This window comes from Cynoglossus semilaevis, chromosome 20, assembly GCF_000523025.1.
Source record: "Cynoglossus semilaevis isolate Cse_v1.0 chromosome 20, Cse_v1.0, whole genome shotgun sequence".
Taxonomy (NCBI): Eukaryota; Metazoa; Chordata; class Actinopteri; order Pleuronectiformes; family Cynoglossidae; genus Cynoglossus; species Cynoglossus semilaevis.
In genome coordinates this window covers 5402120-5417999 of record NC_024326.1, presented here as the reverse complement: position 1 = coordinate 5417999, position 15880 = coordinate 5402120, and the positions used below count along the sequence as shown (strand labels likewise).

Here is a 15880-nt window from a genome sequence, read left to right as displayed (position 1 = left end):
ACCCCGAGGGAGTCGGGCCTGTCACTTCATGACAGGAGGAGGCGCCACAGTGAAGACTGTTCATTACCCAGATACCCTGGCAGGGGGTCAGAGACGGGGCGAGGGCAAATCAGAGACAAACTGTCAGGTAGGAAATTCAACAAACTGCCACTCAGGAAAAAAGAGAAAAATCCCGGCTCTCCATCGTTACTGAACAAAGATCGTCCAATCAGACGCTGTCCTGGTCCAAGTGATGTCACTGGAAAACATCCATCATCGTGTGACTGCGAGGTTCTGATGACTCTCCTGATCAGACGATCCACTCGACGGCCTGTCAGCAGCTGGATCTGAAGCTGTCGGCTGTGAGCGACACCTGCTGGAGCTGTGTGGAACTTGTACTTGACTTTAAAGAAACTCTCGTCATTATCACTGCATCTGCTCCAGGGACACGGTCCTGTTCCTGGTCTCCCTCAAGTGTCGGCCTCCTCCTGAGTTACTGTTACATATGTGTGTGTGTGTGTGAGAGAGAGAGAGAGACAGGTGTGGTGATTCAGAGCAGAACCCACCAGCTGGAACCCTTACATAATCCAAACCTCTAGAAAGGCTCCCTCTCTGCTGCTCCATCCACTCTCTGATCCGTCAGTCCTGGTTCTTCTGGATCAGACACAACTTCTGCTGTTTCACATTCAGTTCCAGTTTTCTCCCCTCTCTCTCTCCCCTCTCTCTCTCTCTCTCTCTCTAACCTCCTGTCTGTTTTGCCTCTGATCTTTTCTCTCAGCCAGGCTCCTCTGCTCAGAGGAGATCCCACTGTGAATCTTCAGCTGTCCACCAACCACGTAATGACCCTTTCCTGCTCCCTGGTGGTCGGGCGCCACCTAGAGCTGAGCTTCCACCGCTCTCCATCGTCTGAGGCCTCACTGCTGTGTATGTCCAGTGGTGATCAAGTCCATGGGTCTGAACATCTCCAACATCTGGTCCAGTCCAGTCTCCAGACCTTCTCAACCTTTGGAGTTCCTCTGAATTATTACCTCTCATCTGGAGAGGTTTTATATACATGGATGGATGGATGGATGGATGGATGGATGGATGGATGGATGGATTGTGTGAGTCTGAATAATGCCCCTGGGCAAACTCAGGGCATCCAGGTCTTCAGGCAACAACAATAATTTTTTGGTTCCATCCCCGTCCGACACCTGAACCTCTGGACTGATTTGTGAATTTCACCTCGTTTCTAATTTTGCCTCCACTGACGGTGAAGAAATGAGAAGTGCACAACACACTTGTGCAGGGCTTCATTTTCAGGTGCATCATTTTTCCCTTCCTGTCATTAGCTTCTGAGCTACCGTCGCCTCCTCCTCACCCTCACCCTCCTCCTCCTCACCCTCCTCCTCCCAAGTGTGAAACCAGCAGCACCGGCTTCGTCTCACTCGCAAATTATTAAGAATTAAGGGCACTCACTTCAACCCACACGGTGACACGAGGCGACGTGCAAATTAGCCACAGAAAACCAATCACACGAGTGCGTCTCCTGGTTTTTTCTTTTTTTTTTCCCTGTACACCACAGCCTCCTGCTGCTCCTGGATAAATGCCGCCCAGGGCGTGTTTTCATGTCTGTTCCACCTCAGAATCCGCCGGTGGCGTAAGGTCAGCGATAAACTCCCAGAGGAGGGAGCTGAGATGAGTACGACATGAAGAACAGGACGACAGGAAGACCGGTGTCCAGACCACTGGTCTGATCTGAAGGACAGACGTGTCAGGTCAAGGTCAACAGTCATCAGTCTGAGAAGAGTGAAGGACAGACGTGTCAGGTCAACAGTCATCAGTCTGAGAAGAGTGAGAACATCCAGACTGATGTTCAATACTGTTCTGTCCTAGTTGAGTTTTTGTTCATTGACTGTAAACCTGTACAGTAAAGTGTCCACCTCTGATTTCCCTCAGACAAAAGAACACTCAAAGTCCACCCACAGATGCAGGTGAAGACTGGTCTCTGTGGTTGCAGAGGCCGGTGAAATCCAACCATGAATATTTGATGAGACACTTTGCAGCCCTGCAGGAGTTTCCTCCGCCCGACTCCAACAGCACCAGCCCTGCCGGTACCTGCAGGTCAGAAAGGTCCTGGAACTCATCTGCCCTCTGGGCCAAAACAAACAGCGTGTTTATGCCGCGGTACGACTCCATTTGTTTTCTTAAAGACCTTTACAATGAAATGAGAGTTGAGAAAGTTAGCGGCGGCGCGACAAAGTCATTAAAAGTTAGCCCAGTCGCCGGGCGCTGATTGACAGTTCACTTGACGCCACATTGTTCTAATGAGTGGGAACCTTAACAATCGCAGCCGCTCACAGCCTAATGGAGTGTTTGTGAACCGTGAGTGAGCGTGATGATGTGTGTGTGTGTGTGTGTGTGTGTGTGTGTGTGTGTGAGCAGGAGGTTGGGAAGTAGTTCCATGTAATTACTGTCCATACGGGAGCGCGTGTCTCTGAGACGCCGGCGTCTCCGTTCACACTATTTTCTCCCCATTACGTTAGCGCTGTACTCACTCTGGGTGAACCTGGGAGGGTTGTCGTTGACGTCGCTGAGCTTGACGGTGACCGTGGTGGTGCCGGATAGTCCGCCCAGGTGGCCTCCCATGTCCTTGGCCTGGAGAACCACCAGGTACGTGTCCTGGGCCTCCCTGTCCATGTCCGGTACTGCAGTACGTAGAATACCTAGAAAACACACAGAGAGAGAGAGAGAGAGCGAGGAATCAGGGCGACGTCGGAAACAGTCATTCTTTTTGTTTTTACAGTGGTGATAAGGTCCAACGACAAACCAGGGACTCTGTCTTTGTCTCGTTTCTTGTTTTTAAAACAAACGTCGTGACGCGCTGAGATATCGTTCTGTTCCACAGATACAGGAGCGATATCAACACGTCTCCTCCATCCTGATAGATGAACTCATTTCCATAAATCCATATGTATATATCCACCGTCTATTACAAGGCCAGCTGTTCCCCGGCTGTGACTGCAGCTCCACACGCTGTAGAACACAGTTTTAAGTATAAATGAACGCTCATTACATCCAAAACACCGTCGAATGATTTCACACCACGCTGATGAGGTCTGTCATCAGCTGCACGTGACTCAGCTGTCTGTCTGTCAGAAACCCAGAGAGGAAACTGGAGCTACAGAACTGCTTCACGGCCCACCTGGGTCCACAGGCCACCGTTTGAGGGTCACTGTTCTAGACTGTTAAGACGTCGCAGGTTCAAAAGTCATGATTTGTGAGCCCCAAACTGTGGGGGTGAGTTTCTGCTCATGAACATCTCAAACCATTAAACCTCTGAAGCTGAGCAGCTCTTTTTACTGCCCCCTAGCTGTTAACCTGGGTCACAGTAAACGGGTTCCCACTGCTCCTATAATTAGCTGATATTTAACATTAATGACTGTAAGTAAATATGTGCAGCCAATATGAACAGGGGGACAGAGGGAGGGAGGGGGGGGTCCTGACCCTTTAATACGAAACTCTTTAAGACTATTATTCATCCTCAAAGTCATTAATAATAATAATAATAAAAATCTGACTCAGTTTTTCTTCTCCTGCATTTCCTAACCCTAACACTTGGTGGTGTAACTGGGTTTGTTTCTCTGTGAGGTGACTGGTTAAACGCTCCATTAGAGGGGTCTCACTGATGAATGAAAAGACCTTCACCCCCTCACACACACACACACCTCACCAACCCAAATCGTGTTCTTGCTAACGTCTGATTAGCGCTGGCCAGAGGGCAGTTAATGGGCAGAACCAAAACAGCAGCTGATACGTGGGCATTTATCAGATTTCACTCGGTGCCTTCACCGGATAAACAGATGTGTTTACAGAGGCCGTCTGGACACGGAGTCCCCTGTTGGCCGGAACAGGAACTACAGTCAGTGGAACGGTGGTAATATTTCCTGTCTGTCTCCAGTGTGGACGACCAAAACTAAAATAAAATTACAAACTGAAGAAACAACACTCCTTTTTATTAAACAAACATGTTTACTTTAAGGCAAATAATTACTGACTCTGTAATTAGTCGCCAAGTGACAGCAGAGAGTAAACACTCCAGAACAGCTGTAGGAGTCAGGAGGAAGTGAACAAAGACAATGATTTCAACACGTGTGAGACGTTAGCGGCCGTTTAGTCACAGCTCAATTTGTGACGAGACGGCACGAAAAAAAAATGTATATAATATATATGTATATATAGAGAAGGAAGAGAGAGAGAGTCTTGGCATCTATTGTTTATGTAGAGTTGAATTTGTGGTTCAGGTCAGTGAAGGCCTCTCTGTCACATGATCCACATTTTATAAAACGTTCCACACTAACTCGACATTAGCCGTGTTCTCTCACTCCTCCGTTAACGCCTCCTCCGTGGAACTCTGCAGTGATTACCTCAGGACAGCAGCAGCAGCAGCAGCAGCAGCAGCAGCAGCAGCAGGAGCAGCAGGCTGTACAGTAGGTTCTAATGTGGGGGCTTGTTAGTCCTGCCACGGCCGGGAGTCGAACCAACGGCTCTATTGACAGCAAAACGTTCCACTGTTCTGGGAGTGGAACCAGGATCACCTGAGTGTGAATCCAGACCACAAAACCACTGGGACTGGGACCGTGCTGTTCAGACACACTACATGTGGGGTGAATGATTTAAGCCGACTAATGACGGCGTTATGTAATCTGAGAGAGTAAACGCTGCACATTCTGCTGAGGCATTCATCTATAAAATATTCATTCCCTCTCAGCCTGGGTTTGCGTCCCAGAATCAGCCGTCCAGAAAGGCTGATTAATGAAGCAGTAATTAATCATTTAGTATCTGTCAGTAAACAGATCACTTCAGTCTTTTCCTACACTTTTGTCACAGCACACGAGCTGCTGCACTTACTGTTTAAATACAGAAATGTTCTGTCAGTTATTGAGCTAATTCATCTAATTAGTATGTGTGCTGTGCCATGAATGTGACAGCGTTGTCAGCAGACGCTTGATTTCCTTCATTAAAATAAAAGAACGAAAGAAAGGGAAGTGAGGAGGGGGGGGGGGGTTAGGGGGGGGGGGGGGGGAGATAGTTGTGTGAAATTTTCTCACTCCAGACGATGGACTGAGAAACATATATATATATATCTAAATATATATGTACATACATCCTGGTTCTCATGCATCCATTACTTTGATTTATTTGACAGCTCCATCATCCAATAGCTGCCTAGTAACAGGTAACAGCTGAGTTACATCACCAGGAGCCTCTTTGAGGATCAACTACTTTACAACATTTTTCTACCAAACTGCTTATATTTCATCATTTTACTGTAATTCACAAGTTTATATAATGTATATAAGGTACACAGTCCTGAAATATTCAGGCGACAGAATCATCTGGAAGGATGCTGACTGCTGAATGTGAGAACTAACCAGGGTTTGGTTATAAATAACTCACTGACTTCACTCTGCTGTAGCTCCATCTTTTATGTTCAGTCTACGGGCGATTTCAGGCACTGCATTATTTGGTTTCAGGTCATGACCTGGAAACCTGGAGACCTAAGTCCTGGAGACCTGGAGTGTCCGTGTCACTCAACCTCAGCTCCAAACCTCTCTTCGTCTGTTCATTTGAAGCAGAGACTTTTTCGTGCCCATTAGAAATGATCAAACTGTCCTGGCACACTTGACATCTACATTACAACTTAATGACCCATTATCCACACAGAGAAACACACACACACACATATATAAACACAGCTAACGTCATTAAGTTCATAACCCCCCCCAGGACGACAGCTGGACATGCTGACAGGGCATAAAATCCTGTTGTGTGTCACACAGCGTAGAATCCCGCGCTCACACGCTACATTGATTACCTCCTCTGCCTAAATGCCCCTGTTTTCTGCTACGTATGATTGGAAGCTGCACATCCAAAGCTGGCTGCTCTCATCATCATCATCATCATCATCATCATCATCATGACACACGGCCTCAGCCAAAACAGCAGCCTGAATGACTTGGCAGCTCAAGGTGAATCACAGTCACCGTGTTTTGAATGCTAACGACGCAGCAGTCTGGATTTCTGAGCTGGAATGCGTAAGTAAACAAACGGAATATGAGGAAATGTTCTCGCCTCCTACTTTTTTGTTTTTGAATAAGACCTTTGATGACTGAGGGAAGAGAAACAGGGGGTTGATAAAGACGAGAAGGAGCAGAGAGGAGGGGAGAGGAGAGAGGGCATGTTCAGAATATTAACGCTCGTCTAATAGCGCGGCGTCGGTGGAAGTTAAGGCTGGTGTTGCTCTACTTAGCATTTCAAAAAGCCACGTCGCTATCTCTGCTTGTTGCCGAGGTTCTGGCATGTCACAGAGACAGATACAAGGAGCAGAACCTTTGACTCGCCTGGGAAAAATAAACATTGAACATGAAATGTACACGGTGTCACATGAGCACGGCTGCTGCTGAGGCTTTGACGACAGAGATGGAGACGACAGAACGAGATCTGTCAAGGTGTTTTCAGGTCAAATTAATCTAAGTACACACCCAGAATACACTGCAGTACTTCATAATACTTCACTAAACCCTAACATCTCACTGCTGAGCCCACGTCTTCCACCGCCCTCACATACTCCACTGCCACACCTGACTTCCTCTCTTGGCCCCTCACCACATTATTTCCTGTCCTCGCACAAACACTCGCTGCAGCTCCGCTCCATTACCATCGCTGACTGAATTAACGGAAAAAGCCCGAGTGGCGCCCGAGTGCACGAGAAAAACAACATTCAAAGTGTCAAAGATTCAGACGTGCGCTCTGATTTCGCCGGCGGCTATGATGCTAAAAATGTAGTCATTACAAAACAGCATAAATTTCTCAACGCTAACTCCAGTCGACAGCAAAATCTTTTACCCCGGGGTGACGTGTGTGACACATGGAGTGAGAGGAGACGCGGCAGAACAGACAGGTCTCGTGAGTGAAAACACGACACAAACCTTTGCTGACGTCTTTGTTTGAAAATGTCTTTTTTTGTTTTTTGTTTTGGCTTCGTGCAGGTATAACAGCGTTAGCTCGGCTGTGTCCGCCCGGCGCAGGAACTTTTTTGTTTTGGCTTCGCGCAGGAATAACAGCGTTAGCTCGCTGCTCGGCTGTGTCCGCCCGGCGCAGGAACACACTCCTGCCAACTCACAGCAAAACCAGCAGGGGAGGTGGATGTGGCATCAGTGTGTGTGTGTGTGTGTGTGTGTGTAGACAGATGCCTGGTCATGTGTGTTTAATAGCAGTGTGTTTGAGGGGCACAAGGGGGAAAAGGGGAAGTGGGAAAGATGGATGACTGAGTGAGACAGAGATCTGGGGACACTGAGTGTGTGTTTAAGAGTCTGGCTGTGTGTGTGTGTGTGTGTGTGTGTTTTAGTGTACAGTGTGTGTTAGTGTACAGTGTGTGTGCTCTCAGAAGCAGCTGAGACCTGACTATGCAGATGATGTTCCTGGATGTCGGCACGTTGGCCTGTGTGTTCTTCTGGTGTAGCTGTACTTGTGGGGACAGTAAAAACACCTGTTGTCCTTATGGGGACATTTGGCAGGAGTCCACTGGATTTAAATTAGGATTAGAGCTGGAGACTATAATCTGTCAGGGAAAGGTTTGGAATCAGTCAAATATTTGGTTAAAATGATCTTCTTCTTCGTCCGTTTTAGCTTCAAAGATTAAAGGAAGAATTAAGTCTAAGTCTCGGTGCTCACAAAACACCAAAACCTGTGTGTGTGTGTGTCAGAGGTGCCCCAGTCACACAAAAACAAACACACACACTCACACTGACTCTACGGACCAAGTGTGTGTGTCATGAGTGAATTAACTTGTTTGTTCTTCAACAGCTTGACTGCGTTTGCTTTTCCTGCACGGCTGCGTGTGTGTGTGTGTGTGTGTGTGTGAGTGTGTGTTTGTTTTCCAACATCTGGACATCCTTCACATTTCTTTACCGCTGCGTTTTGGGACCACACACACACACACACACACTCACCTGTCTGGGGGTCCACAGAGAAGTACTGCTGTCCCTGCACCAGTGTGTACACCAGCTTGGCGCTGTTCCCGTAGGTCGGGTCATCAGCATCTGTGGCTGTCACCTGGATAATGGAGGTTCCTGCAGAGTAAACAAGGGAAAAAAGAAGAGGAGAATAAGTGAGAAGAACGAGGAGAAGAAGACGACGACCAAGACAAAAATATTCACACCAAGGTAAACACAGGACGGAGCGGCCGAGGGTTCAGGACGTATAAAAGCTTTAACCTCCTCCTTCTACCCTATTCCTTTTTCAATCTCTTCGCCATGCCACTGTGACAAATACTTTATTTGCCCAAACATCCCCCCCACACACAGACACACACAGACACACACACACAGACACCATCCTGCCGTTCACCCCTCTCTACTCCCTCTGTCTCACTTCATTTCTCTTCATCTCCGTCTCCAATTCCCTTTTGCCCCCTCTCTGAATTGAACCGTCCGTCACTTCAGCCGTCCTCTCTCTCTCCCTCTCTCTCTCTCCCTCCCTCTCTCCCTCCCCTCTTCAGATCTTCTGTCTGTGGCTCCAGCAGAGACAATTTTCGGCAGGTGGCTGTTTGTGAATTTTCTGAGGAAAATCCAAATCAACAAATACATAAAGAGCATTTTGTGGTGGGTTTTATTCACGTGTCCAGATTTGTGCCCAGGCAGAGACGGGTGTTGGTGTCGGTGCTGGAAAAGGATGGAGGAGGAGGAGGAGGAAGAGGAAGAGGAGGAGGATTTGTGGAAACACACTCTGTTTTATGTCTCCTGATCAAAGCGTCGGCATAAGGACAGACAGGTAGAGTGTTGGTGTGAGTGGACCTGGAGGTTCACGTGGTTTTTAGATGTGGTGGCAAAGAATCAAATGTAAATCTATATGTGTGTGTATGTGTATGGACAGGGTGATATATTTTATAAATGGCCAAAAAACAGAACAGTTTCTGAGATAAAGTTAATAATCAGATAAAGGACGGCACAGAATCATGTAAACAAAATATAAAAGCCTGACAAAAAAGCTGTAGTGTAGTTTTAGCTTCAATAGCTAAAGATGAAATAAAAGATCAGGCTAAAGGTTAGCTCAAATTTTAAAAAAACATTTTTAAATCTACAGTAAAGAACCTGCATGAACCGTGAGTAAAGATGTGATGGTCCAATGTCGGACCAGAGAAGTGTCCAGGTATGAACCACGCCCTCAGCTGGTGACTTCGGGTAAACTCTAAATACTTGTTGTTCAGCCAACTGCCTGTTTGTTGTCACAGGTGATTAAAACCGTGGGTAAACACGAGGAGCTGAGCCACAGTTTCAGCAGAGCAGGAAGACGAGGAGTCGCAGAGAAGAGGTGAGGACGACGTCGCAGGAGGAGGAAGAGGAGGAGGAGGAGGTGTTTGTGAGGAAAAGGCTGACTGAGAAACAGCAGAAAAACACCGACCTGAGCGGGTGATGATGTCACCAAACCCAGTGTACGGCACCGCAGAACAAACACCGATACTGCCGCGAAGCCGAGGCCGTGACACGACTATTTACACAACCAGGCCGCGGTGTTCGCTGTTACAACAGACAGACCCTGTCAGAATAAACTGCAGTTGAACTCCAATCTGTCAGTGCTTATAATAAAATCTCCATCTGTGAGCGTGTTTGCCGGGAAGAAGCCAAACTCTCTTTCCAAATATATGAAACCCCCAAATTACAGACGGAGGTAGGAAAAAAAATTAAAACACAAACTAAAACAAAGACTAATGAAATAAAACCACAAACAGAGCAGCTGTGTGGGACTCCACTGTGATTGACAGCCATTATTGACATGTGTGTTACTGCCTTTCATGGGGAAAGTCACTGATTATTCATTAACTAATTGCAAATAACAACAAGCCCACAATAAGTGTTAGCCCACGGTGTGGGAGAGAGGCGCAGCGAGGGGCTGAGAGAGCGGTTTAAATGAGACAGAAAAAGGCAGCGAGCAGCTCGTGTTTCTGTGTGTTTTCAACCTGACATTATTTTTAATCCATTTCACTCCTCAGTCACACATTCCACTGCCAGCGGAGGAAGAAAAAGAAACACATTTACTGCATTCTCTCTTTCTATTTCAAAGATCTCGCTCACCGTTCCAGTTTAACTCACAGACTGAAAACGCCTGCTGTCGGACGTGTTCGTGTTTTAGAGCTTTGTTCCCGCGCTATAAATGTTGTATTTAAGGGCACGGCAACATATTGTAGGTAGATGAAGGCATAAATGTTCCTCCTGGCAGGAGTTAAAAGTAATCAGTCTGAGGAATCAAATCACTGGGCCGACTGCGGCTCGGGAGGCGAGCGTGTTGGTGTGCTGCCTGCCAGCAGTGTGATCAGTGTTCACTTCTGTTCCACCAGGATCAAACATCCAGGCTGCCGTCATGCAGCCGCCTGGAACGCACGCTTCACCACCGTAACCATCTGTCTGCTGTGGGTCTAACAAACACAAACATACACATGTGCAAACATATATGTAGGTATATATATTTATATATGTGTGGGTGAAATGAAATGGGATTTGCCAACGATAATGAGTAGTTGCTGATACTACGATGAGTAGTACTATGAGTACTGCCATTTGTGTACTGTGTATCTGGATGGGCATGTTTTATGGAACTGTTTTTGCTCCTGTGACAGAAACTGTTGAAAAATGATGTTTGTGTTTGACTAACAACAAAGTTAGAGCTAACAACAAAAGGTCAACGTCGGAGGTCAGGCACCATGGACACCATCATGGCGTCAAACCAGGCCAACATTAACGTAAACGTTGTTTTCCAGGTCGATCACGTGATTTTTTTTTTTTAGGATTTTAAAATCAAACTACCCCAGAACATCATCAGCGCCGCCGCTCCATGAAATAGTCAGAGATAAACTGTGCCACTCTGCCACTCTGCCCTCCATCACCCGCCCGTTCATTCCACTGCTCCTGTAACCAGTCTTTGATAGGATCCTCACAGGCTGCATTATCTCCTCTGTCACGCGTTTGTGAGGAGCGCCTTGGTAAATATTGAATCGTCAAGTAAATATTGAATCCATGATTGACTGAACAACTCAATCCGAAGACGCAGCGGCGCCGAGGAGCAGACACTCATCAGGCGGCTGATAGGATTACTAATGGCGCTCATCTCCATCACCCCGCTCGCCCCGGGCCCCGCCCTGGCCGACTCCTGACAAGGTCATCATTCTGATCTTGATTCGGTGGCTCGGTGTGTACGTAGTGTGTGTGTACATACAGTACGTGCTGAGTTCAGGTGCGGCCTCGCGGCGCTGACGTGAGTGAATACAGTATTCAGAGTGAGCCGTGACCGAGCTCATGTTTAATTATTGTTTGCTTCACTTCAGTCCGCTCCTTTTGGCACACACTGTAATTTGTGTGTTTTCTTTCCCGGTGATTGTCGTTCACTCAGCCACAGCCTCAGTGACTTCTTAAAGGTGCAGCACCCGCTGAGAAGAAACCATGTTTAACTGCAGGCTCAACAAACACTTTCAAATCAGATTAGAAAATATTACATTTCCTACAGTCCTTTTACTGTGGACTGTACTACATTCAGAAGAATTTGATTTTATAATTTTGACGAGACGTTTCCCGACCGCCTCGCCCATTAATAATTCCATTTCATAATTCCATCTTTTTTCCTGGTCAAATACAAACGCTCCAGCGACTGCAGCCAACGTTTCCTCCTCAGTGAGGAGCAGGATTTAAATGGAGATTAAAGCCCTTCTCTACAGTTCCACCCACTCTGCTCTCATGTTCTGAGTACTTGGTCAGGTTGTCATTTTTGAGGCAACGTTTGACGACGTGAGCACAGACTGATCCTCCTCTTTCTGTTCCCTCCTCTGACTTCACTTCAAACACTTCTGTCACACTCAAGGTGATTTTTCTGCAATCACAGATCTACACTGGTCACCTCTACATGAAGGTAAGAGAAAAAAAAAAAAGAAACTACAGAAGAGAGTTGACGCTGCTTTTAACCTGATCTGGAGAGAAAACTCTGAAAGGACCAAATACAAAAGTCACAAAAACATGCACTGAAAAAGAGCAGTAGAAATACAAATAAGAAATATAAATAAATTAATGTAAAAATATTTAGAAATGATAAGAGACTAAAATAATAATAATTATTTTTATGTATAATAATACTATTGATAATAAAGAACAGTTTAAAAAACAAACAGGCAAAAAGAGTCAGAGACAGACTCAAATTAGACCTCCATCCATTTTTCATCTGTATGTTTCTTTTTTCTTGAACCGTTCAAATCGACCTCTGATGGATTTTCAGGTGTTTGCCCCCAAAACCACTTTTCTCTTCCTTCATGAATTAATGACTCCAGACGACACAGTCAAAGCATTTTCACAGCGTATTACTTCACCAACTGTGGGCTCACACGTGGGCGTGCGAGTGTGACCAGCTAATTTTGGTCTCTCTCCGTGCGACGTGGCCGAGATCCCACGGCAGAGTGAATACATTATTCTCCCGTGGATCGGGGGCAGGTTTGAGTTGCGGCCAATCACGGCAGCTCCGCGTTCTTTTTAATGAGCTGAGACCAACCTGTCCGCCCGACGACCACCGAGTCCCAGAGTAGTATACATGACTTAAATATGAACGGACAGAGGCCCTACAGGCAGACAACGGTACTGCCGTCTATTTGTGGTGGGAATGCACGCCACACAGAAACACAGATTAGCCTGAGTGGCTAAAATGAAGCATAAAACTGTAGTTTATGATGAGAAAGGTAAACCAGTCATCACAGAAATATATGATTCAGGCTGCAGGAGCTTCTGTTGACATAAGACCATGAACTGTACTGGGTTTAAAAGAAGGAACTTAAAACACATCTGGACTGAGGATGACAATGTACTGTACTGGAACTTAAAACACATCTGGACTGAGGACGTGGGCCACTGGATACCAGATGTGGGTCACTGGACTGGCTACAGGTCACTGGATACCAGATATGGGCCAGTAGACTGACTAAGTGGGCCTGCCTAAAGTCAAATATCATTATGGTGAAATAAGAAGTGTCCCTCGTCCACAGCGTCTCTTAAAATGCGGTGCATGTGGACGTCTGATATTTAAGGCCCTGAGGTTCAGAGGAGCGACAGTTGGCCCTGGGGAGTTATAATTCATCCTAATTACGGCTAAACTTGTTACAGGGAGGTGAAGCATGTGGTCCACCTAATAGGAAAGTGTACCAGAAACAGATGTCCATTAATGTGTGCCATGTCTGCTTCACAACTACAGAGGAGAGCGGCTCCAGAATCTGTAACGAGGTGTTTGAGATTAAACCAGACGTCCACAGATCCCGGCGCCGCGACTCGCCCTCCGTTCAGTAAATACTGAGCTCTGTGCCGGAGAAATGTTTTCCTCCCACATCCTGTGTGTTTGCAGAAAGGCTTTGACTGAGGGAGAGGAGAAGCCCAGCCCCAGACCAGCCTATAAACGTGGGTCACATGACTGCTGTGTCTCTTTGTTTCATTAGCAGCCATTTCAACTGCTACTCATGAAACTGAACCTGAGGAAAATAAAGTATTTCACCAAAGTAAACGCAAAGTACTAGCCCAGAAAAGTTAGGAGTATAAATGTACACATACACACAAAGTGACTAAAAGTTAGAAACATAGTTTAAAGATACTTTAGGCTAAAAAGAAAACTGCTAAAAGTCTGCAGTTTAACAAACAAAAATGTAGTAAAATAAGAGTAATTGGAGGTACTACAGAGTACACACAAAAAGAAAAACAAATAAAATAACTAATTAAATTACCAAACGTTAGCCGGCCGCGCTGAAATCTAAGATACATAAGATAGAGATACATAAGTATATACAAAAATATACTGGTCAACAAGAGATACATAAGTATATACAAAAATATACTGCAACTGGTTTGAGAAAAATCTGAAAGTATTCAGTCCAGATATATGAAAGTGTAAAAGCTCAGCTTAGGTATTATCAAATGTATTCTGTAGTACCTTGTATTACAGTAATATGTATTAGAGTTGAACAGTCTGAGAGCTGATTTAATCTGCTTTACCAGTGTGTGTGTGTGCGCGCGTGTGTGTGTGTGTGTGTGCAGTTTGATCAGATTTAACGGTGAGTGACAGCGACGACACGACCTTCCAGCCTGTCAGCACGTTCTCATTCTGCTGCTGTTAAATCCCTGACTGATGTACGGCAGCGTGCGCTCAGATTAGGATCAGGGAGAGTGACAGGAGCGGCGGTGACAGGAGCGGCGGTGACAGGAGCGGCGGTGACTCCGCGGACGCCGTTTTGTTTCTATCAATTCCGAACAGGAAAAACAGGGAATTGCTGCGGTGTTTTGGGCGCAGTGTTTCTGAGGTCGGTGGTTGAGATCAGGCAGTTGTGACAGATGCTGTAGTTCGTAGTTACCGTCAGTGTTCTCCCACTGAACCGCAGCAGACACGGCGCCGGGTTACTGAGGCGAGCCCTATGCTGAGAACCAGTCAGAACTCCAGGAGGAGTACCAGCTAAATACTGCACTTCATCTCCGACACAAATACTGCCACCTGGAGTACCTGAAGATAACCAACACCTGGAGTACCTGAAGATAACCAACACCAGATACTGATCCGACTGACTTGACTTGACTCCATCAGCGTGTTTCAAACCTCAACTGCACACGTCACTCATTTAAATTCTGCTCTGACTTTTTATCAACAGAATTCTGAATACATTAAACCAACTTTAAACTAATGTGTTGATTTCCAATCACCGAACCACTCCGACCCCCTGGACTCCTCCTGCAGATGGTGGGGTAACTGGACTGCCAACCTATGTCCGTCTGACAGTTGGACCCTGCAAAGCACCAAGGGAAAAGGCTTGGCCACCAAACGCTGTCTGGACTGGCTAACGGCTAACAGTTCCTCAGGGTAGTGTTGGCTAATCTGCCATTTTTTGGACTCTGGCTCCACCACACTCGTCTGGCTCCACCACCAGAGGGCACTCTGAACAGGGAATGACCTGGACTTCACTACTGAGACGGTCGACCCCGTGACCTCATCACCCAGGTACATCAACTACGAGGCTGCAGATTCCTCATGCATTTTTTATAGAATGTATATAAAAAATGTATAAAGCTCTGGTGTAGACTATAAATGCCACAGACCGCCCTGGGGACCACGGCGGAGTTAGTGGTCTGCTGGACACGTGGGTTACTGCTCAGTTATTTTGTTTTTTCAGATTCTTCGTCAGGAGCAGAGTGGAGAACACTGTAGAGCTGGGACGAGGCCAAGCTCCGAATGGAAGACAAATTGACATCATGTTCTATTAAAGAAGAGTGACCACAGATTCATGAGACCGCACACTCTTTACCAAAATGTTACGTGACATTTTAAATCAGGTCAGATCTCCGAGCCTCGGATTAAAGTTACTTTTGGAAGTCGTGGAAAAGTCCAGCCTGATTCTTATCTACCAGGTTTCCCACGTACCACCAGAGGTACACGTCCCACAGCCTGAGAACCACTGTTCAAAACAGACTCCTATACCACGCTGCTGTACTTCATGTCTCAGAACTGTACGTAACGCTGCAGTGACTACCCTGGACCAGCAGGAGGACCAGAGTGCAGGGACGTCCCAAAGCGCTCCTTTAACCACTCAGGCCTGTGATGACGGGGACTTTAGGTCAAGTGTCCCGCCTAGAGACTCCTTGGTCTGTAGACTAGCATAGCCTGAAATAGAACCCGGCCGTCTGTCTCTGGACGACAGACCCGTCCTACCGTCCTGACCCTGGTTGTCCTTCTCCAGGAACTGAACACACTCTGAAAACGATGACGGGACAGAATCCTGTATCCTGCTGGGGTTTATGGAGGAGGACGTGAGGTCTTTTCTGTGATGGACACAGCCTGTGTCTGTGGACACCCCCCC

At 46.6% G+C, this 15880-nt stretch overlaps 1 protein-coding gene across 1 annotated transcript in view; it reads right to left on the bottom strand.

Annotated features, from left to right (window-relative positions):
• The window catches only part of LOC112488730 (cadherin-24-like), a 35095-nt gene that overhangs the window by 18386 nt on the left and 829 nt on the right, over positions 1–15880 (bottom strand). The window contains exons 2-3 of the mRNA XM_025066341.1: positions 7974–8093; positions 2517–2684 (exon numbers count right to left, since the gene is read on the bottom strand). Coding sequence (XP_024922109.1) covers positions 2517–2684; positions 7974–8093 — 288 coding nt within the window. The remainder of the gene's footprint in view (positions 1–2516; positions 2685–7973; positions 8094–15880) is intronic.